Below are 25,078 nucleotides of genomic sequence, written 5' to 3'. Positions count from 1 at the left end.
CTGGTTTGATTTAGAACCCACAGAGAGAGAGCTGGTGACATTTCAAAGGTTTCCCAAATTGGAGAGGCCAGAATACATGACTGCACAATCCTGAAGTGAGGCTTAATGGAATTCCTATATATTGACCCTCAGTATTGCTTAGTCTGAAAAAGTAATGTACCAGCTGTCCTTTGTGTGAGTGTATGTAATTTTTCTGTATTTGAAGTAAAGCCATTCACCTCTAGCACCATCAGCCAACCTAAAAGTAAAGGGAAGGGAACCACCCAAAACAAATAGGCCTCTGAGTATTAAATAACTGCTGCAAAACTAGCCAAATTAGACGTGCAGCTGACCTGAGAGCAAAGAATTTTCTATGGAAAGAGCCGTCAGTATAGGAGAGGATTCTTCGTGATAGCGGGTAGTGGAGAAAAGTAACAGAAGAGCCCACTTAAAAAACACTGTCACCTGTAGTTGCCTATTCTAAGGAAGAGCTGCCCCACTTGATTGGTAGCACCATGAATGGTTAACCGATTCAGAACTTAACAGCATTTAGAAATATTTCCAACAAAAAGTCATTTTTGCAAAACTGTTTGAGGACTTCATCACTTTTCCTAAGTGCCTCTTTGATAGTTAGGTTTGTCTCCTTCAAAGCACCTGTTATGCTGTATTAGCCTTACAGGCTAAATACTAGCTAGTCTGAACTCACTTCGGATCCTAATTGTCTCGCTTTGCCTGTGATTGGAGTTCTCCAATAATCACTTCCATGGAGAAACAAAGATGTTGACTTGGTGGATAAGGAGAAATGTGATAGTGTTAAGTTGGGAGAGATTGATTTCAAAAACTGTCAGTTCATCATGACTATTTTCCTATCAGTGATAACTGCTTCCTTTTTACATATGTGTATGTGATGGGTGGAAAACATTGAGATCCCTTGCACTAAATGTACAGAATATACTAGGCAACTTTCTGGACTCTCTTAGGATCCATTGATTTTTTTTTTTTTTTTTTTTGTCTTTCTCTGTGCCTGTCCCATGGATTTTAATTATTGTAAGCTTATAATGCATCTGGTATATAGGAAGATAAAACTGCCCTTGTTATTGTTCATTTTTGAAATTTTCTTGAGTGTTTACTTGTTATGTGACTTTCTACATGGGAATACACATTTAAATTTTTTAAAAAATATGATCACATTTACTATATCTTTTATTCAATTGTGGCTTTCCAAAAGACTTCTTAACCAAAAGAGAAAAAGGAGACTGGAATATCCATTCTGAAACAGGGATAATCTCTGAGGAGATTATGGTAACTTGTTTTTACAAAATGCTATTTTAAATTGATTAAATTAGGTAAAAATTATAACAACACTTTTCTCTTTGTGTTCCTGATATAAATTATTAAGATGAAGTTATATTACTCTGAAGGATTTTTTTATAAGGCAAATACAGTTTCTTCCACCTCTCTGGCCTGATTCTCCTCCCTTGGAGGAGATCCTAAGTAGTGAGACAGACAGGTACCCCACATGTGAACACTAGGCCTCATCTGGCTGCCATTCTGTGTCACACCTCTGCAGCTCCATGTGCAGCACCCCCACCCAGAGTTCCCACCTGGTAAAGATCCTTTCCCTTGTGGATGAAGGGGAGCCCGAGGAAATAGTGGCCTGCTCAATGAATTTTATTCAAGTAGCATAGATAGTGGAAGGCTGAGATACTATAAAAGGCTTCATTTTATAGTATTCAAATTTCTGTCAGACACTAAATCCTGAGGTAAATCTGTGTCCTGGAGACTACCAGAAGGATCCCCTTAAGGTTTATCCCTTGCCTCTGAATGTGGCTTCCAGAGAGGGAAGGTAGAACTGAATGGGTGTGCCAGAAAAAATTCAGGATAACCTTCCTACGTATTTAGGGGAAAAGAGCGAGGAGGATTTGTCTTTTGGCCAAACAGGCCAGGAATGACTGGTGGCAGTGGGGGTGGGATGCATTTCTCAGCTGGTTACAAGCTGTAGCTAGAGTTATCTGAGAGGAATTGTTGCCTGTGTGGGGTGAGTCTCATCTCTGGATTTTTATAAGCAGTAGCCAAATGGCTCTTGGTCTGGGGGATTCCTGTGTGGTCCTGAGTGTAAGCTGCCAGGCTTCTAAGGCCCCTTGCCACTTGGTGATTTTGTGTGCTCCTGTGTGTGTGTGTTCAACAGCCTTACATCTGTGTCAGCTTTACTCCGAATGATATGAAAGAAAATAGTCATTGTGAGTTAATTAAACTGTGGTGTGTGTGAGATTCGGTGGACTTAGCAGTTCCACCAGCAGACACTGTTCACAGACATTGTTGTATGGCACATATCTTACGTGTGTTATGGAAAGAATTACTAAATAAAAACACTCCTCTGGCCAGTGCTCATGAAAGGGGCCCCTCAGAGTTGCAGTGTTGGTTGGTTGGTTGTAGTAGTGGCTACGTGGAATAAAGGTGGATGGAAGGGGGGAATTTGTTGAGAAGAAAGCTTAGCTAGTTTACTGTACTTGAAGAAGTTAAAAGAAGGAAGACAACCACTGATTTGATTTTTTTTTTTGTCAGGTGTACCAGACAGAGAGTATGGACAGTGATGATGGCTTATCAGTGCTGGGTTCAAACAACTTCCTGTAGGTGTGAAGGTGGCATGCTGCAGTTAGGGTTTTATATGGCTGTGCAAAACACTTCAGCAAATCACATTTATTTTTACCTGTAAGAGGAGGGAGCAAGTTTGAGTGGCCTGAATGTTTTTACTTGAAAATAAAAGCTGTCATCTTTTTTTCTTGATGCTATCACGTACTATATGTTTCAAAGAATTAAGAGTATTTCATAGCATCTCAGTGCAGAAGCTAAACTCTCTTCTCCTTTTCTTTTACATAGGCTTCCACTTGAGTGGCACAGTGACAGAACCTGCAATACAGTCGGAGCCAGAAACTGTTTGCAACGTGGCCATCAGCTTTGATCGTTGCAAGATTACCTCAGTGACCTGCAGCTGTGGAAACAAGGACATATTTTATTGTGCCCATGTTGTGGCACTGTCTTTATACCGCATCCGCAAGCCAGATCAGGTCAAACTGCATCTTCCCATTTCAGAGACTCTCTTTCAAATGAATAGAGACCAACTACAAAAGTTTGTACAGTATTTGATCACAGTGCACCACACAGAAGTTTTGCCAACTGCTCAAAAATTAGCAGACGAAATTCTTTCCCAAAATTCAGAAATCAACCAAGTTCACGGTGAGTACAGACATTCATTCTATAGATTTCTTCTCTGGATTCCTTTTCATTTATAAATTAATTTCTTTTCATAAAAATGAATTAAATGTGAACTAGGTCATTAGTACAGTTCTTAGGTAGCTGAGATAGAAAGTTTAATTTTGCATCCTAAAACATTATATCCTGAAATGTTTTTGAAGTATTTTGTACATTCTGCCAGATACCAAGCCTTCCATGCTAAGAAAAAGCTCTCATTTAGTTTGGCTTTCATACTTTTACATTTGGTGAAATTTCATGAAGTACTAGGTATGAGTTATAGAAAGTACTTCTTTAATTCGCCCTTGTCAGCCGTTGTACGTAAACTGACTTGTGCATACTCAGAATTTTATTTCATTTTCTTTTAAAATTTATTTTCCAAGGCAGGAAGCTTCTGACAGGATGTCTCATATTGAGAAAACAAATTATTCTTAGAAAAATATTAGAACTTGTTTAGAGAGAGTTGGAGATATGACTGTCATGTATAAGATATCTCAAAATAGGTTTCTTTTAAATATTTTATATATTAAACATGTCTCATTTATTTGTAAACACATTTATCAACTTTATTTTTGTGCATTGCAGATATGTTAACTCATAAGAATTTGCAGCTTTTCAGAAATACACCCACCACCTATTTCATATAGTACTTAATAGCAAATAAATAATACTGTTACATTATAGTTTGCTGTGCTTTTAAAACATTTAGACATAAATTTTAAGTATTTAAAATATGTTGAAGACTGAAGCACAGTCTTGACTAAGCAGCTCAGGGCCTAACCTTTTTTCATTTCTTTAGTTATATTGATTTGCGATAAAGGACCAGTCAGCTGTTCAACCCTCTTTTAGGTTTTCTTCAAAGTCATTACTTGATATAGCAAATACAAATGTTGAAAGAAAGCAAGTTTGAGATCATTTCTTAAAAACTTGTGGAACTGTGAGATAATAGCATCCAGAGAAGTGCATAAAATTTGAATGTGCAGATTAACTAAGAGACCCAGTAAGGCAGAAAGTTGACAACACTCAGCACTTGAGAGAGTTCCCCATCCCTCCTCCCTGTGACAGGCGTCTTTCTCCTCCCCATAGTAACTATTGCTTGACTTTTATAGTAATCACTTCCTTGGTGGTTTGTGTTTTGTTGTCATCATTAAACATTGGTTTAGTTTTATCTGATTTTAAACTTTATGTATCTGACTTCTTTCATTCAAAATCATGTTTATAAGATGTAGCCGTATTGTCTCGGGTACCTATAGTTTGTTTCATTGCTGTAGAGCAGCACTGTCTATTAGAAGTGCAATGTGAGCCACTTATGTAATTTAAAATATTCTAGTAGCCTCATTGAAAAAGAACTAAGTAAAATTAATTTTATTTTATCTCAATATATTAAAAATATCGATCAAAACTTCCTATTAATATCACAATATTCATAAATGCCAATTCAACAAAAATATTGGTATGTTTTTCCTTTTTTTTCTTATTAGGTCTTTGGAATCTGGTGTCTGTTTTACACTTAACACACACCTCTCAAGCCACACTACAGCCACACCGCAAGTGCTCAGTAGCCACATGTGGTTAGTGTTACCTTATTGGACAGCACAACTTAAGAGTACTCATGGTATGAGAACACCAGTATTTGTCCGTTCCACTGTTGGATGGGCCTTGTTTTGAAAACAGTTGTTGTGAACATTCTTTTACAAGTTTCCTGGTGCCATAAGATACTTCTAACATGGTTATGTCAGAGGATAATCTGCATAACCATAATTCTCCTAGTGCTCCCCATATCAGGCTCAGCTTTATTAAAATAGCTATCATAAGGTGTATAAAGCATTTACTTGGTAGAGTCTGCCAGTGTAAAATAACAGCCTTGTAAACAACTTTCTGCCACAGAAGTACATGCACTCAAGGACCTTTTCAAGTAGGCTTCTGCTCTGTCATATTATCTGTCTCAGTCTTGTTGCCTTGTGGAAATTCAGGCCTGCAAACAGTCATCGTAGAGATTTCTCAGGAGCCTATTTGCGGCTTCTTTACTCAATTGTTAAGTGGAGGCAGAAGAATAAGATATATAATTTCTTCAAACTTTCATGCATTCTCTTTTTTTCTTTCACTTTTCTAAATTTATGTAATCCATTAGGGTCACTTCGTTCTTTGAGTTTTAGTTTAAGCACAGGTCCACACCAACAATCAGTTGTTTGTTCTGCATTTGTCTTCCCTGTTTTGAAGGATAACAGCCCCCATATTTCTTACCTAAAAGCTTTTTTCACATCCATTTCTGTGTTGAAATAGACTAGTGAATCAATGTAAACTAAAGTTGAATGCAAGAATATGTTCACATGGCATTGCATTTCTTCCAGAGTTTCTAAAATTAGAAGAAAACACTATCTGAGGAAATATCAAGGATGGAATACAGGATAGCTTTAGACTCAATGTAATTTTCAAATAACTTTTGTCTGAGAACAGCTTCACGAGAGCTGTGAACTTCAGCAGTTTATCCTGCCAGCTTTCTCTCCACTTAATTTATCATCAGATTTGCTCCCAGCCTGGAAATGGGCCAATTACATGAGCTGCCTTCCTGCCTTGCATTCTACAGTGACAAGTGGTAAGAAAGAAGAGAGGTAGGAAGCAGGCCATGACCTTAAGTGATGAAATGGGAAATCTGCTCCCTGCTGGGTCTTATTTTAACTGTTAGGTTGATGGTTTAGTAGGAGTGGGATTAAAAATATTTTTCAGTTACTTGATCTAAACATGGGCCCACCTGCCTCTAAACATCTGTATGTAAAGCATTCTCTAATCTGTTTTTAAAGCAGGACTCTTTTGGCATGTTTTGTGTGTGGATATTTTTCCTTGAGAAAGATGTTTTGAACATGAATATTGGGAAGAGTTAATTTTTCTCTAAGGAAAAGCACTTTTACGTGGCTAGATAAATAGGGATAATACAGGATTTAGATTCAGTTATCTTAGTGTAGGTATCTTAGAGACAGTGAAGTTTAGCTTATCCAAATCCTTTTTAGAAAAAAGTCATAGTTTACAAGTAAATACAAACTATGTTGGTAACAATAGGTTTTTGTTCTTTCTTGTGAGCTTATCCTAAAGCTTCTTAAAATTCTATTAGTTGCTTTTTTTTATTTTGAAATGCTTTATTTTTAAAAAACATTCTTTTATTTTTAAAACAATTTTGTCCTGAGGAATTAAAAGCTTTTTCAAGTCTGTTTCGGGCACATTATTCCTCACAATTTCTTGTAAGGTAAGTATTGCAAATTGATAATTGCAGTAGTTTAAATATGAAGAAACCAAGGAGAATAGGTTAGTGATGTGTCTGCGGTCACAAATTGAGTGAAGGTAGTGGGAATGTAGACTACCTTAGTAATCACAATAGTTTGGTCCTTGTTGGTAGACTTTTTTTGCATTTCATTGTGTTTACATAAAATTTCCCATACAATTTTTTTTTTTTTTTTTTTTACAAATAACAGCTTTTAATATTTTGTCAGTCTTCTGTCTATATATTTGAAAACAACACAAATAATGTGTGCACACACTCTCCTTTATAAGTGTATAGGTATGGATGGGAGACATCACAGACAAAGCTCAAATCCTGTCTGGGATCACTTCTAGTCTTGCTCCCTGTCCACTTCTTTGAAGGCAGCTGACACAGTTTTGCTGTGCATCCTTTGTAAACCAGACAGTTTTGGGTTTCACGTATTGTATTAGTACCTGATACAACCAGCTACCTGAGAGTACCTGGTAAAAGACCTGGTAGCAAGCCGCCCCAAATTAGTGGCTTAAAAGAACAACGGTCGTCTGCTTTGCTAAGACATCTGAAATACAAGCAGTGCTCAGCAGGGATGGTTCATCTGTGCTCCACATGGGATCAGCTTGTCTGGGACCTGGAGGGTCCACTTCAAGGTGGCTGGATCAGATGGCTAGGAAGTTGGTGCTCACTGTCAGCTGGGAGTTCAGTTGAGGCTATGGGCTGGAGATCTCTGTTCCTCTCCATCAGAATCCCTCTGTAGGTTGCTGAGCTTCCTCATGGCACGGTGGCTAGGTTCTGAGAATAAATGTCCAAAGCCATATAATTTTGATTAACCACTGTATGCTCAGTATGGCTGTAAGATAGTTAATGTTAATGGTCCTCCAAGGAGACTGCTGTTTGTAGTTGTGCATTTTTTAAGCAAAAATTGTTTGCTCTTGGTTTTATATTCTAATAAAACTCTCCAGCTTCTATATTTTTTAAAAAAGAGGCTGGTGTCTTTCCTGACTACTTACTTATCTTGAAATATACTGATTTCTAAATGGTTAACTCCCTCTCTTAGTTTGTTCAACTTAGACTTTTCTGGTCTTTATACTTCCTGCTAAAGGAGATTTATTGTATAGATTGATTTGTGTGGAGTCAGAGCATTGAAATCTGGGAGGCCTAGAATCCAGTACTGTCTCTGCCACTAGTACCTGTGTGACCTTGGGGAGACTCATTTTTTTCTCATATTTAAAATGGTTATAATCTCTGACAGTGTTGGAAGAATTTTAATAATATGTATACATGTGTAATAATGCTAGTAGTAAGGTAGTTGAGTACCTCATGTTGGGTATTCATAAGTCCTCATAGTTAAGAAGAAGAGTGAAGAAACCAGTTGGAGGATGGATGATATTAGGGGCCCATCAGACATTTCCATTTGTTTGAGCGTGGTTCTTATGAAACGAACACAGTAAATTCCATTTATGCCTGCATATCCTGCTTAACTTGGCCTCCAAGTGCCTCTGTGTCCCAGCCGTCTTACATACCAGTCCATTCAGGCTCCCCCAGATGATACCAAACAAGCAGGCAGGTCTGCTCAGCAATCCCATGTTCATTGTGTAGCTTATTGTTACTTGGTTGAAAGCTCCATCAGGGCTGAAACCATGACCTGGGTATCTTGACAGGCTCCCTAAGGACAGTAGTAATAGGTACTCCCAATTTGTTAAACAAAAAGTAACCCCATCATTTTTCTTTCCATTTTGTTCTTTTTTTTTTTTTTTTTTTTAATAATTATTTTTTAATGAAGGGTAGTTGATGCACAGTATTACATTACATTAGTTTCAAGTGTACAACACAGTGGTAGAACATTTATATACATAATTCTAGGTTCCAGCTATCACCCTACCAAGCTGTTACAATATCTTGACTATATTCCTTATGCTATACATTACATCCCGGTTACTTATTTATTTTACAATTGGAAGTCTGTCCTTTTTTTTTTTTTTTGTGAGGGCATCTCTCATATTTATTGATCAAATGGTTGTTAACGACAATAAAATTCTGTATAGGGGAGTCAGTGCTCAATGCACAATCATTAATCCACCCCAAGCCTAATTTTCGTCAGTCTCCAATCTTCTGAAGCATAACAAAGAAGTTCTTACATGTAGAACAAATTCTTACATAATGAATAAGTTACATAGTGAACAGTACAAGGGCAGTCATCACAGAAACTTTCGGTTTTGCTCATGCATTATGAACTCTAAACAGTCAGTTCAAATATGAATACTCATTTGGTTTTTATACTTGATTTATATGTGGATACCACATTTCTCTCTTTATTCCATTTTGTTCTTAATAGCAACTTAGAGATTTATTCTTGTATACGTACATGTTCTAAATCTAGCAGTAAGTGACAGTTGGAGTCATTTGATGGAGGCCTCACGTTACATCTCTCTTTTGTTTCTCTGCGGATGGTCATCTTCACTGTAATTAGGCGTATATTAGCAACTGGTTTTTTTTGCAAGTATCCTAGGAAGATAATTTGATTATTACAAACATATCCTTTCTATTATTGTGAAACATTTTTGGCATTGACAGTTGATAGTTGATGAAACAAAGATGTGATCTACTTGTGATCAATATAATTAGCAAATACATTCTATAGGGAGAATTATTAAGTTCCTTTAAATGTACTATCTTCCAAGTGGCAGTAGTGTGAAATTTAAACAAAAAAATTTTTTAAATGACACTGCCTGTTAGAAAAATTTATCACTAGTATAAAGACAAGTCCTCTGAGGGTGGAGACAAGATGGCAGCATGAGTAGAGCAGCAGAAATCTCCCAAAACCATACATATTTTTGAAAATACAACAAATACAACTCTTCCTAGAAGAGAGACCAGAAGACACAGGACAACAGCCAGACCACATCCACACCTGTGAGAACCCAGCGCCTCGCGAAGGGGGTCAACTCTGAGGTGGGAGAAGTGTCGAAGGATCTCCAGGGAGAGATACTTACTTCCTACTTGGAGTCACATGTGAAACCACATTTCCCGTCTGCGCGCAGCTGCCCAGCACAAGCTGCTAGGGGTCGCTGTTCTCCCAGGAGAGGAAGGCCATAAACCAGCAAGAAGGGACATTCTCCCAGCTGACACACGTGCCAGCTCCCCACAAATACCTTAACCGCCATGAAAAGGCAGAAGAATTTGATACAGATCAAAATCACAGAGTCAACCCCTGAGAAGGTGATAGACCTAACCAATCTTCCTGAAAAAGAATTCAAAATAAAGGTCATAACCATGCTGACGGAGCTGCAGAGAAATATGCAAGAGCTAAGGGATGTTGTCCAGAGGGAGATTACAGAAATGAAACAATCTCTGGAAGGATTTATAAGCAGAATGGATAAGATACAAGAGGCCATTGATGGAATAGAAACCAGAGAAAAGGAATGCATAGAAGCTGATGCAGAGAGAGATAAAAGGATCTCCAGGAATGAAACAATATTAAGAGAACTGTGTGACCAATCCAAAAGGAACAATATCTGCATTATAGGGGTACCATAAGAAGAAGAGAGAGAAAAAGGGATAGAAAGTGTCTTTGAAGAAATAATGGCTGAAAACTTCCCCAAACTGGGGGAGGAAATAATCGATCAGACCATCAAAGTACACAGAACTCCCAACACAGGGACACAAGGAGGACAACACCAAGACACATAATAATTAAAATGGCAAAGATCAAGGACAAGGACAGAGTTTTAAAGGCAGCTAGAGAGAGGAAAAAGGTCACCTACAAAGGAAAACCCATCAGGCTATCATCAGACTTCTCATCAGAAACCTTACAGGCCAGAAGAGAATGGCATGATATAGTTAATGCAATGAAACAGAAGGGTCTTGAACCAAGAATACTGTGTCCAGCACGATTATAATTTAAATATGAAGGAGGGATTAAACAATTCCCAGACAAGCAAAAGTTGAGGGAATTTGCCTCCCACAAACCACCTCTACAGGGTATTTTAGAGGGACTGCTCTAGATGGGAGCACTCCTAAGACTAAATAGATGTCATCAGAGAAAATAAAATCACAGCAAAGAAAACAGACACTCTTAAGAGATTTTAAAGAGGACACTAACAAATGGAAACTCATCCCGTGCTCTTGGCTAGGAAGAATTAATATAGTCAAAATGGCCATCCTGCCCAAAGCAATATACAGATTTGATGCAATCCCTATCAAATTACCAACAACATTCTTCAATGAACAGGAACAGATAGTTCAAAAATTCATATGGAAACACCAAAGACCCTGAATAGCCAAAGCAATCCTGAGAAGGAAGAATACAGTGGGGGGGATCTCGCTCCCCAACTTCAAGCTCTACTACAAAACCACAGTAATCAAGACAATTTGGTACTGGCACAAGAACAGAACCACAGACCAGTGGAACAGAATAGAGACCCCAGATATTAACCCAAACATTTATGGTCAATTAATATATGATAAAGGAGCCATGGACATACAATGGGTAAATGACAGTCTCTTTAACAGATGGTGCTGGCAAAACTGGACAGCTACATGTAAGAGAATGAAACTGGATCACTGTCTAACCCCAAACACAAAAGTAAATTCAAAATGGATCAAAGACCTGAATGTAAGTCATGAAACCATAAAACTCTTAGGAAAAAACACAGGCAAAAATCTCTTGGACATAAACATGAGCAACTTCTTCATGAACATATCTCCCCGGGCAAGGGAAACAAAAGCAAAAATGAACAAGTGGGACTACATCAAGCTGAAAAGCTTCTGTACAGCAAAGGACACCATCAATAGAACAAAAAGGTACCCTACACATCAGTGAGGATGGCCACCATCCAAAAGACAAACAACAACAAATGTTGGTGAGGTTGTGGAGAAAGGGGAACCCTCCTACACTGCTGGTGGGAACGTAAATTAGTTCAACCATTGTGGAAAGCAGTATGGAGGTTCCTCAAAATGCTCAAAATAGACATACCATTTGACCCAGGAATTCCACTTCTAGGAATGTACCCTGAGAATGCAGCAGCCCAGTTTGAAAAAGACAGGTGCACCCCTATGTTTATTGCAGCACTGTTTACAATAGGCAAGAAATGGAAGCAACCTAAATGTCCATCAGTAGATGAATGGATAAAGAAGATGTGGTACATATGCACAATGGAATATTATTCAGCCATAGAAGAAAACAAATACTACCATTTGCAACAACATGGACAGAGCTAGAGGGTATTATGCTCAGTGAAATAAGCCAAGCGGAGAAGGACAAGTACCAAATGATTTCACTCATATGTGGAGAATAAGAACAAAGAAAAACTGAAGGAACAAAACAGCAGTAGAATCACAGAACCCAAGAGTGGACTAACAGTCACCAAAGGGAGAGGGACTGGGGAGAATGGGAGGGAAGGGAAGGATAAGGACAGGGAAGAAGAAAGGGGGTATTATGAGTAGCATGTACAATGTGGGTGGGGGAGGAATGGGGAGGGCTGTGCAACACAGAGAAGACAAGTAGTGATTCTACAACATCCTACTACGCTGATGGACAGTGACTGTAATGGGGTTTGTGGGGGAGACTTGGTGAAGGGGTGACCCTAGTAAACATAATGTTCTTCATGTAATTGTAGATTAATGATAACAACAACAAAAAAAGACAAGTCTTTTTGGGCTCCCCATTCCCAGCAGCTCCCTGCCTTAGACTCCAACAGCTCCCTTATCCCTGCAAGGCAACCACTGCTGATGGTGTGGTTTGTAATCTTTGACACAGCTTCCTTCGTGCATACACACATGTGTAATTAAAAATAAATAACATTTTTCTGTAGTTTGCTTTTTTTATCTTAATATTCTTGAATATCTTATGTTAGTACAAATAGGTCTGTTACCGTTTTAAATGTTGTGTCGCGTTCCATAGTAGGGGTATATTTAACCATTAACTTACTGAATGATTCTGAAGTTGTTTTCGTTTTCCACCTACTATATGCAGTACTGCTGTGACCATCCTTTGTGTGCGTATGTGCATATGTGCATTTGTGCCAGTACTTTTGCATAATAGGTTTTTAGTAGTAGAAATCCAGTACAAGTGGTATATGCATTTTGAATTTTGTAATTACTGCTAAACACCCTCCTGAAGTTATTTGTTTAACCCTTTAGTTTTAACCAAAACTTGATGTTTCCATATTATTTAAATGTTTTTTTTAATTGGTAGAATATGTGATCATGTACAACATAGTTATCCTCACATGAAAAAACACTTCACTTTAGCAAAAGAGAAGTTATCTTTGAACTTAAGGCTCTTAATTTGGAAGAATTGCCTCTCTAACCCATGAAGAATTTGCTAAGGGGTAACACAGAGACACCCAAGTTACTTTCAGCCCAATACCCGTCATCCTCTCTATTTTCACCTCCATGTCTGCTTTCCCTCACATGCTTAGTCACCTCTGACACTGTCCTGGCTTTCAGAACTCTCCGCGGATTGCAGCCAGCTGTCATCAGTTTCCTTGTCATCCCTCTCTCTCTGAACTCGCCCTATGTCTGTCCCTGTTGACTAGATGAGCTTATTTCCATCTCCCTTCAAATGGGTTTCTATACCTCCCACTTTAAGTATGTATAAGAGCTTAGAAGTTAGCCTAAGTTAAAATACTGGTTTATGTTGCTTTCCAGCTCTGCTAGGGGCAAGTAACTGAGTCTCTTCAGGCCTTTTTTTGTCTTCTTAGAACATGGGCAATAAAGAGTGCTTATTTCATAAGGTCAGGAGAGTTAAAGGAGTGAATCTGAGGTCCTCGTACCACCATCATTGTGATGTGGCAGTTGACCTGAGTCTTTATGGCCAGTATAAAGAGTTGAAGAAAATCTTTGTGAGCTAGTTTTTAAAAAACAGCTTTTAAAATAATCGAGCCTAAGTGACCATGGGTAGACGAATGGATAAAGAAAATATGGTACATATATACAATGGAATAATATTACTCAGCCATAAAAAAGAATGAAATTTTGCCATTTGCAACAACTTGAATGGAAGTAGAGGATATTATGCTAATTGAAAGCAAGTCAGACAGAAAAAGACATACCGTATGATCTCACTTATATATGGAATCTTAAAAAAAAACAAATGAACAAACAAAACAGATAGACTCATAAAGAAAACAGACTGGTAGTTGCTGTAGAGGAGGGAGTCGAGGGATGGTTGAAGGGGCTTGAAGAGGCACAAACATTCAATTATAAAATAGTCATGGGGATGAAAGTACAGGACAGGGAATACAGTCAGTAATATTATAATATCTTTACATGTAGACAGCAAGTACACTTATCATGGTGGACATTTAGTAATGTCTATAATTGTTAAATCACTGTGATGTATACCTGACACCAATATAATAATGTATTTCAGTGAAAAATAAAAAATAATCTGAGCGAGCAAGCCCTTCTAGAAGCTAACAAACATAGTAGATCTCAATAAATCTGAAGAGTTAGGACATGTAAAAATGAGACTTGAGAACTTTGAATTTAAATATTTGTAATTGTGTACCAAGTAATAACATTTGTTAGTTACATTATGGAAAACGACTTACCTGTTATGTACACAGTATTTATACCAGCATTTTTTTTTGAGAGATCATCTCTCATATTTATTGATCAAATGGTTGTTAACAACAATAAAATTCTGTATAGGGGACTCAATGCACAATCATTAATCAACCCCAAGCCTAATTCTCAACAGTCTCCAATCTTCTGAAGCATAACGAACAAGTTCTTACATAGTGAGTAAGTTCTTACGTGTATACCAGCATTTTTAAATGAGCACTGAAGACTAGATAAATACTTTCTGCCTCTTATCCATATAAATACATGATTACTTCTGTACATGATTAGTATATTATTGAACTTCTAAAGAAAATTGATTATAAGAAATGAATAATAAAGTCAGATGAAAGGAACATAGTTGAGGAGGGGCTGGAATCCTTGATAGGCCTGTTTGAGTTCTTTGAGATACATGCTAGTTACAGTGTGACTTATTTCCTTGGCATTTAGCTGGAACAAGGTGGCTTGTTGAGGGAACAGACCCTGGCACATGCCAGGGCTCCCTCTGTCATTAGCTTCCATGAAAAAGAAAACAGACTGCCTTCTAACAGTTCCTGGAGAGGACACCACAGTCTCTCATGGCAGTGGAATTACATGGACTGACCATTGAACATAGATGGTGAAGAAGTATCTAGCTGTTTTTAGCTACCACAAAACTGTAAATTGAGTGAAGTTATTAGTCACTAACTTGAACTGAGAATTTAAGTAGGAAGAAAATTTAAATCCTTTTCAAGTGTGTTTATTCAGTGCATATGTTATTTTTTAGCAGTCTTCTAGTTTTTTATCCTTTCCTAAAAACCTTTTTGAGTCTGAATCACTGCACTTTGCTGCCTTGCCTTTTCCCTCTCGGTGCCAATTTTTGATGTCAGGATTTTGCCTTCAGCTTGTAGGACAGGTGCACTAGTGCGTTTGTAAGACAAGACTTCATGTTTCCTAGCTCCAACAGCAGACACTGAAACTAGGAGATGGCATTCTTCTATGGGTTCCCCAGATGAGACTGAAGAAATCACCTCTGCAGTGTAGACATCTGCTGCCTGCATTCTGCCTATATAGACCGAATTAGATAATCTTAACAAAAAGAGCACTCTACGTAATGTAAATGGCATTACCTGGGCAACAGTGTTACTAAAGCAATTAGGTCACAGTTAAGATGAAGATGTAAGCCAAAGCCTTTTTCACTTCTTCCATGTCTGAATCTGTTTTCCAACAGAATTAGAGGAGAAAAGAAAGCATTAAGTTCCTCAGTGAACCCAAAGCTGTGGCTAATTCCACATACCAAGCACAGCATAAGCCGGCTATGAAGGTGTCTTAGTATCTCAGTTTAAAATTTGCAGAGTGATGTGGTGTTGCCTGCCTAATGCTTCAAAGTGCCTGTTTCTATGACATGAAACAGATAATCTCATTCAGTATGTCTTAAATGTGCTGCCTTCAGTATACTGGAAGGCATCTCTTTGGTGCCTCAGGGTCCTCTGTGCTTTCAGTAAGAAAATCCAGAATGTGACACCATGTTTAACATTCTACCCAAATACAGAATTTCCTCCCCCCCAATTTTATCTCTGGCACAGATTCTGATTCAGTAGGTCTGAAGTGGTGGCATTAAGCATCTGTTGTTCACGGTGTGCATCAGGAATTTTGATAGACTAACAGAACCATTGGGTAAGGGAGTTTTGGTATTGGGTTAAATCAAAACTAAATGAGAACCAAATCAAGTAGCAGACTGGGGAAGCCAAAAAGTTGGACATTGATCCTTTGTGTCAATGAATTCTCCTTTGCTCTCTTCCTGTGGTATTACCTAACCAGGGTAGGAGAGTAAATCAGACTCACACATCACTAGCTGGGAATGAGAGACAATTAAGGTGTTTATTTCACTTTTTTCAGTAGATAATTTCACTTTCTCTGACAGCTTAAAACTTTGAAGAATTAAGCTTTGCTAGTAAAATGTTGACAAAGATTAACTATACAGTTGTAAAAGTTACAGCATTTGTCATTCTAAATATAAAAGAGGATAAAAAGTATGATAGGCTTTAAAACACTTTAATGGACCATTTAAGTTACTTACATACACAAATTCTGGTTCCTGCCCAATTGGAGGAATATTGAATAGCAAAGGTGTAAATACATGAATTATGTTTCTCTTTGCATACCCTTCTTAAAGCTAAATGGTGAGAGGTTTGTCTTGGTAATAGACAGCCATTAACAAGTAGAAATAAAATGTGCAAGTCTTCATTTTATACAAAGCTTAGGCAATGCTTTTATTCATGTAATGAAGACAGATTAAGATTCAAATAGTTAAACTTTAGTGTCGAAGTTTAGTAAGTGAATTTGCCGTTCTGGGGTGTTACTGATGTAGGTAATTAATTTCCTGGCCTGTAGTGTATAGTATACACATCTTACTCCTAAGTGTTGAGTTGTGTTTAGAGTAAATTTTACATTTTACACAGCAGCCAGTTATCTTTGCTTGCATTCTTATGACTAAATGCAGATATTTTCTACAGAGTCACATGAGAAGATTTTTAATTTTTATTACTTAGTTAATTTTTTACTCCTACATTATAGAATTTTAGGGTTGAGAAAGTGGAGGACTGAGGTGGTTAAGTGATCTGCCAGAGGACACATAGTTTCTCCAATCTACCCAGAACTGAAGTCTTCTGAATTGGCATCAAGGATTAGGGACCCCACACATCCTTTCCACTCATGTGTAGACTTTATTAGATAGTTTGCAGGTGCATTTCACCTGTGGACCTTTTCCCCCTCTGCAGTGCCTCCTCCCTCCCCCATACTCTCAAGAAATAAGTTAGTTCTAAATACTAGCTTACCAAGAAAACAAAAACACAACTTGATTTTCTTAAGAACTTGAGAAACATAATTCATATATATTTTTTATACATTTGCTATTAGATAACTACCCAGCTAGGGAAGAACAAAAATCTCTACATGTGTAAATTAAATAATCCATTAAGCAAATTAAAAAATTTGTCATATTTTAAAAAATATGATAGTGTTTTAAAACCTATTATATTTTAAAGAAATAATGCATTGTGTAATTCAGGTCAAATAAAAGTGATTCCTGTATTATTTTTTCTTGGTATGAGAAAAATGAGAGTTGAGTGTATCCAGAAGTTAATGGAAAATGTCTGAATGTTGATCACTTTTTCACTTCAGGCCAAGGAAAAGACTGGGATTTTTCTCCAAGCCAAATTCACATCTGCTTAAAATACTTGGATATTTACATGGCAAACAGAAACTCCAAGTTTCAAGAGGGCTCTGACCCAAGCAGCAAAGGGTACTATGCCTCCTACCTGGCACAGGACAGCCTGCCTCCATGCCAGTCTTTCTGGGGCAGGACTCCTTCTTAGTGGTGGTCCTCAATACCCAACAGAAATTGACTAAAACGTCACAAAAATTAGAGGAAACAACCACTCTAAGGATAGTTCATCAGGATGAACAGTGAGAGTGGATAATCAGTGGCTTGTCAAGAGTTTTCCCTAAGAAGATAGTAAGGAGGGACATGTTAGATTTCCCAGGAGGATTTTAGCAAGATACTGGAAAGAATTTAAGTATAAAAGTTGAGACCCTGTAGTTTAGTTGTTTGGAAAGACTCTTCTGATGCATTTAGGTGAAGAATCTGTTGCTGTCCTTGTGTAGGGTCGTGTGTGTGTGTCTGTGTGTGTGTGTCTGTGTGTGTTTGTCTAGTGACAGAATTAAGGAGATGGATTGGATTAGGGGCTCTGAATCCCTGTGGGATTCAGATGGAGCCCCACTAGTTAATTCAACATTGTGTGTCCTTAAATCTTCCTGTAAAAGAGAAACATGCTATTACCCTTCAAACATCTCATTGTACTTCCTTAAAACTCTTTGATTCAGGTCTGACAGTCCCTGCCTTGATGCCTCCAGGGTCCCACCTCAGTTCCAGGTTCCAGGATATATACCTTAGCAGGGGAGGGAGCCAGAACACTGGACTTGGCAGTATGTCTCTGAACCTGTTTCTCCTGTAGAAAAGGGATCATGATCTATAAACTGCATTGTTTATATAAAAGGTGGCACATTGTGTATACTTTTCTTCACCTTGATTTATTTTTTCAATCAGTAGTATATCCCAGATATCTTTCCATTGTAGTACAGAGAGAATCTCCACATTCATATTAATGGCTGCATGAGATTCCATGGTAGGAATATTAAAATTGATGCACATCAGGACAAACATCTTTTACTATCTAGAGTACCATTCTTCCACTTTGGATAACATTGTCATGAATTCCCATTCATCAGTCTTGGGGAAAAACTAAGTTCCTCACTTGCCAGGGCCTCAGAGTCCAGCCTTTTCTTTTCTCCAGGTTGTTGCCTTTACATTGTTCTTCTCCACATCCTCTACTTTTGGGTTGCGTGGACATAGACTGTCTATTTTATTTCATGTGTGCCATGTCTCTTCCTGCCTGAGATCTCTGCCCAAGCTCACATGCAGACCTATTCCTCCCTCTTCCTGCCTATAGTTAACATCTAATCTTCTTAGGGTCGATGTCAGCTCAAATTCCATTTCTTTAAGATATGCTCACCCTAGCAATCCTAGGCCAAGTCAGAGCTCTCTGATACAAAGTCTCCTCGCACCTTGTCCTCTTGTCTTTGAGCAGTTGTTACCATTCATTATTATATATGTATACACATAGTTATTAGATTGATAATTACCTCATACACTTAGACCATTGTTTTTCATATAGTGGGTTGCAATCCATTATGGATTACTAAATCACTTAAAAAATTATGACAAGGCTTTTTTAAAAAATGAAATAGAATCAGAAATATCAGACCTCTCCACTTACAGTAAGGGTATTTTTTCATCATACTTTTCCTTCAGATTAATAGATGATAGATGTGATCTTAACGCAGATACATTGAGCATGATATAAATTGTATTTTTTTATGGTGGGTCTTAGTCAAAAAAGTTTGAAAGCCATAACTAGATGGTAAATTCTGTGAGGACAGGAATTCTTTTTGTACACCATTCCATCCCCATGTTTAGCAGAGAGCATTCAGTAAATATGTTGGCTGCATGAATGAATGCACACCTTTTCAGGGAGGTTCATAGACCCAGTGGTTTCTTCCTTGGGTCTAATGGACCCTGGTTCTAAGCAGATGTTAGTGATTACTTCCTCAGCCAGTTGAGTCTTCATTAGATCATTAGCAGAAAAGAAATGTAAAACCACAACTACAAATGTATTTTTTTAAGAGCTGATAAAGAGATAAAATACTATTGCTAAGAGCTTTTTAGATTTAATTTTTTTATTGCATATGAATCTTAGGCCTTAAATAAAATTCTATTTTACATTCTTAATAAATAAGGAAACGTAAACTTCACCTGCCTAAATATCTAGGTAATTTTTGAATTTTTAAGGTAGTCTACACACAGGGCTAATACATAGCTGTTATCTTTTGTGTTAACTTCAGCAATAAAATATTTACACAGTTTGGCAAAGTGATACTACAACCTGGTTTAGTACAACAGCTGCATTGCCTATCCCCATGTGGCTTGATTTCCCTTTTTAATCTTCGGTTTTCTGCAACTAAAGACTTATGTCAGCATGTAGTTTATATAGCAGCAGATAATGGCAAAGGCTTCTTGAATTAACATAGTTAAGAGAGAGAACTCTGCTCAGTTTACTTCTCTAATGTCTCTGAAAAACATTTTCCTGACGTCCTACACAATAGTTGTATAAACATATTTACAGTGAGATATTCTGTGACTAGAGAATTTTTATTCTCTAGAAAACCTGTAAACTAATCTCCAAAGGTACAGTTTCTGATATTAAAAAAAAGAAATCAGGAAAGTCCTGGAAATAAAAAAATGGTTCTTGTATTTATTTTCAGCTGTAGATTTGTATGTATAATTGAAACTGGGATTAGAATAAAAAGTATTCAGGCAGAAAGTACAGAATCTTAGATTTTTTTTTCACATTATCAGAGCCCTTTTAGCACAGTTTTTATCTAGCATATGTGTTATTTTTTTCTTTTTGTTTCTAGGTGCTCCTGATCCAACAGCAGGTGCTAGTATAGATGATGAAAACTGCTGGCACTTAGATGAAGAGCAGGTTCAAGAACAGGTTAAACTGTTCCTTTCCCAGGGCGGGTACCACGGATCAGGGAAGCAGCTTAATTTGCTCTTTGCAAAGGTATGATTGTTTGTTTTTAAAGAAATATTCTAAATATATACGTAATACAAAGTATCTACATATATGATCATGTTTATAATAAGATATACTTTTTTTATTTTCACTTTTTTTAAAGAATGGGGTCTAAGTCAACCAATTTGGAACTTCTATGTTATATGCAAGCATTAATTTACTTTAGATGTCCTTAGACAAGATGTGGAACATTTCTGTCTCAGTTCCTATTAATAAAATGGTGACAATTTATGTAATTTTTAAAAACCTCTTCATACTAAACACTAAATAGCTTAATGTTATTTAAAATGCCATCTTTTGATGTTTTTTTCTTATGATTTTCCCAAGTAGAACATAACTTTTAATGTAGTCCTTAAAATGTACTTTATATATTTAGTTTAATAATGTCAGTATCTTTAAATCAGTATCGAAAACAGATACTTTGGAGTCATACAGACCTGGTTGAAATCTAAGTTCTAAATCTTATTGAATGTATGAACATTGGCAAGTCATTTAAGTCAGTTTCCTCATCTATAAAATTAGCTAATAATAGCATATCTCCTCAAGTTGTGATTATGGTGTTAAATGATAATGGTTTCTAACAGATAGTAGGGCCTTGGTGAATGTTATTTTTCATCACCAAAATTTGATAGCCTAAGAAACAAACTTAGCTTCATTGTAAGTTCTATGTGAATAGAAGTTGTGTCTCTTGCTTTATACAGAACTTTTAATAGCATGAACACAATCCTAAATACTGGATAAATGCTTTTTTAATAATATTAGATCAATATCTTTTCATTGAGGGCATAACCACCTTTGTGGATAATGTATTCAGATTGGTTTTAAGGGAACATAACTGTGTTCATTGATACTTTTGTTAAACAGCTTCTCTAATATTATTCATAATTAAAAGATTTTTAGTTCAGAAGAATTAAAGTAAACTCTATTACTGGTTATAGCCAGAAAAATACTATATTCTGAATAATCGATACATTCTTACTAAAGGTTTATCCCATATAGCATGCATAGTTTGCCAATTTTCCGAGAATTAGATTACAATAAAAGATGAATTCAAATCCAAAACGACTTCACAGATGATTTAATGATTCTTTGTTAATTCACAGACACTTCAAACAAACTCTTGTACTGTCTCAGAGTCAACAGTCTGAAAATTAATTACCATTAAGCTATAGATGTTCTTGAGTGTTGGCTAATAGTTCTGGTTTATATGCTTAATAGTAAAGTATTTTCTTTTATTGCTATTGCTAACTGAGTAATAGATTAGAAATTTATCAGTAAAATGAACATTAAATCAGATCTGTGATATAGTGGTAATATTAAAGGTTTGGTGTATTTAGTTAGACACATAGGCAGTATTTCATATATTCTCATTTCAACAAAGAGTACACTGTGGCCTAGTGGAAGCAGTGTAAAAGGTACTGGGCTGGCTGGCAATTGCTGTTTTTACCCCCATATATGATGCTCACATTATATATGCCATATAAAGTTAATGGCAATATCAAATTTTGGAAATGGCATAACTTTCAGAGTTAAGACAGGTCTGGGTTCTCATCCCAACTGTACCTTCTGTCCTTTCGGCAATTCACTTCTCTGAGGCATGGTTTTATAATTCACAAAATGAGGATTATAATTTGACCTACTTTATTTATATGGTTGTTGTGAAGATTAAATGGTATTATAAATGTAAGACTCTTTGGCATGGTGTCCAATAAGTGGCTGCTCCCTTTCTTCCACCCAGTCTTCATCTGTTCCTGACTTTTTGTGCTCCCATATTGGAAATAAATTCCTTTTTAAGACTATTGGAATAGTCTTGCTGAAAGTAATCCATGTGATTCAGTGTAGAAGTGCTTCTGAGTTGTTTATAAGGCTCAAATTCTGAAGCCTGTGAGGGGATTATGTTGCATGTCAGGCCTGAGAGCAGGATCTGTTGATCTTTAATAGAAGTAGTGGGCTTCTTTATTGACGGTCTGCCAATTCCTCCTTCATTTGCCTTTCGCATAGAGAGCACCTTGAGTAACAGGATCCTCCCTTTCTACTACTTACGACTTTGATCTCAGGTAGTTTCCTACAGGGAGAGCTGGGATTTTTATTTGTTGAACACATAGCGTGTGCTTTTGGAATGGATGGATTCATTTAAGGTTTCCTGAAGAGAGATGTAGCCTTGTATTTCTTTTCTTCCTTTATTTTATTGGAAATACAGCACAAGAGTAATGGACAGAGCTTGAGGTTCCAACTTGTAAGGCTGAGTTAACGTACTAGGTCAGTGGTTATAATTCTGCTTCATGGATCATTTGTTTATAGCAAGAGAAGTCTTGAACCTACAGCCCTGGCCATTTCCTCTTAGCATTGCAGAATCAGTCCCATCAGAGTGAACAGAAGGATGATGCTGCTCTTTATGTCAAAAAAACTTTGGTGACAGAGAACTTATTGAAATTACTAATTTACCTAAAAACCTGAAGGACTTGCTTAACTCTGAATATACTAAAAAACCACTGAATTGTACAGTTTAAATTTGTCAATTGTATAGTATGTGAATTATATCTCAGTAAAGGTGTTTGTTAAAACCTGAAGGACAGATGTTACTGTTAACATCAGGTCAGTGTGGAGCTCCCTAAGGAGTTCTCAGGAGGCGCGTTAGGCGCTGCTGCTCTGGTGGTGAAGTGCGATGGCTTGGAGAGCTGGGCGATGCCAAATGATTTGTCTTGTTTGTTTTGGAATTGTTTTCCTGTAGGCTGGCAAAAAATTCTTTTTAACATTAGGAAGTTACCCCAATTTTTTTTTACCTCACATGGATTTCAAAACATAATTTTAAGAAATTAATAGTCAATTCTCTGGTTAAATTGCCATTTAGGATAGAAACCAGTTTTTAACAACTTTTGTTTGCTTAAGAGGGCTGGTGTCAACACTTAACTCCCCACCCCAAAAGGAAGAAATAAATTAACTGGTCGGTCTCTGTATTGCTCTTTGTTTTTGAACATTTTTCTAAAGGTCTGTTTTTTCCCTCACTAGGTGCGGGAGATGTTGAAGATGAGGGACTCTAATGGGGCCCGCATGTTGACGTTGATAACAGAGCAGTTCATGGCTGACCCTCGTCTGTCACTTTGGAGGCAACAAGGCACTGCGATGACTGACAAATATAGGCAGCTCTGGGATGAGCTGGGTAAATAAATATGAGTTTCCTGACAAGTTGCCATTGAGTTGTATATGGGTAAAGACCACGGTTGAATGTTTAAAGAGCATGGTCAGAGTATTGCTGAAGAGAAAGCTCATATATGAACTTGTTGCCATTATGTACTGGTTAGAAGAACAGGAAAAATGACTTGGGCTCTCATTTGCAGGAAACAGTCGTGGTAGGGTTTTGGGGGAATTGTCTGATCTTGAGGAAAGCAAGCATAGAAATCTACCTTTAACTATTTGGGGAAAAAAAGCTCTATTATTTTGAAATAGGTATATTGTATAATAGAGCTGGTTACTAAGAGTAATATTATAATCCATTCAGCTAAAGTTTAGCTGTTTCGCCCCTTTTGATTACATTATAAATATCAAAAGTAGTTTGAACATTTGTTTTTTGGGTTTTGTAGACATATGTGAATTGTTGATTGTTAGAATGGAAAAGATAATGCAAACTCTAATTTTTATTGCTTCCCAAATCCCTGGTGTTAAAGTAAAAATACAGCAGATGGTTGAAAACAATGAGAAATCCACTGGTCATATTCACTGGGAAATTTGGGAGAATGACTGTTATTGTGCAGTGCTCATGGCTAGAGGATTAATGGATAATGTGTTTGTTTTCTTGTCTTCCTATTAAAAAATCTGTATGTGACAAATGGAATTTTGATAAATACTATGTCAGTGCCTGTATTAAATTAATGTTCTGGATATTTTTACTAGAAGATTCTAGTTTCAGTTGAATTTGACTAATAGAAATCTTCATACCTTCACCTTCTCTCTTGCTCTTGGCTAATGTTGGACCACGTCATGTTGATTGATCTCATGTCAAGTCTAGACCAAGAGAAACTGTTACCCGTGAAAATACCACATGATTACAATAATTGTAAGAGACCTCAGAGATGAACTGCTTTGCAGATAAGGAAACTGAAGTCTGGGGAGGTTAGGAGACTTCCACAAGATGACGTTGTGTGGCCTAGGCTTGTGCAGCAAGTTGGTAAAGAATTGGATATCAATGTTTACTTTTTCTTGTTAATAGGATGTGTTCAGGAACTTGTCTGTGAATGACAACTCGTGGTGTTTTGTTCTTTTTCTTAATATATATATGTCTGCTACCTGCCAACTATTAAATATGTTTTGGCCTTTTCCCCTGGTATTTTTATTAAGTATCTTGTAATAACTTAACCTTGGTACTTTCCTTGGGTCACCTGCAATAATGGTTAGTGGTCTTTCCCCCAGTCAAAATTTAAATCAGTCTGTAACTACAGTAGATCATTTCAGTGTATTGGAAAGATGTTTGGGGGATGGTGTGGTGGTTGGACAACACAAGTATAATGCATGGTTTAAACAAATATTTTTATAGAATACTTAGTGATTTACTTTTCCAAGTTAGCCCTTCTCAATTTACTCTACCGTAGTGTTGAGTTGAGTAGGTAGTTTATGACAGTATAAAGGACTAGCATTAAGAAAACTGTAATGAAGGGAATCATTTAAGGAGAAATTATTAGATTAATACTAAATGAACAAAATTTAAAGAGCTTTGGTACTTAAGCTTAAAATTACAAATAATCAGGTAGGAAGAAAATACCAACTATGTTTTTTGGTTACCAAAAAAAAGTACAGGTGATATATAGCTAAATAAAAGTTGACATGTTCACATTTAATCCATTTAGTCACATCTCAGTTT

The 25,078-nt window shown here is 37.0% G+C and overlaps 1 protein-coding gene across 1 annotated transcript in view; it reads left to right on the top strand.

The window, feature by feature from the left end:
- ZSWIM6 (zinc finger SWIM-type containing 6) overlaps positions 1–25,078 on the top strand; it is a 198,233-nt gene that overhangs the window by 126,617 nt on the left and 46,538 nt on the right. Inside the window, exons 2-4 of the mRNA XM_057494931.1 lie at positions 2,860–3,216; positions 20,063–20,211; positions 23,233–23,383. Of these exons, the coding sequence (XP_057350914.1) occupies positions 2,860–3,216; positions 20,063–20,211; positions 23,233–23,383 (657 nt within the window). The remainder of the gene's footprint in view (positions 1–2,859; positions 3,217–20,062; positions 20,212–23,232; positions 23,384–25,078) is intronic.

The sequence above is a fragment of the Manis pentadactyla genome, chromosome 2 (genome assembly GCF_030020395.1).
Source record: "Manis pentadactyla isolate mManPen7 chromosome 2, mManPen7.hap1, whole genome shotgun sequence".
NCBI classification, from domain to species: Eukaryota; Metazoa; Chordata; class Mammalia; order Pholidota; family Manidae; genus Manis; species Manis pentadactyla.
The sequence above is the reverse complement of the archived record's forward strand: the minus strand, read 5'-3'. Positions and strand labels throughout refer to the sequence as shown.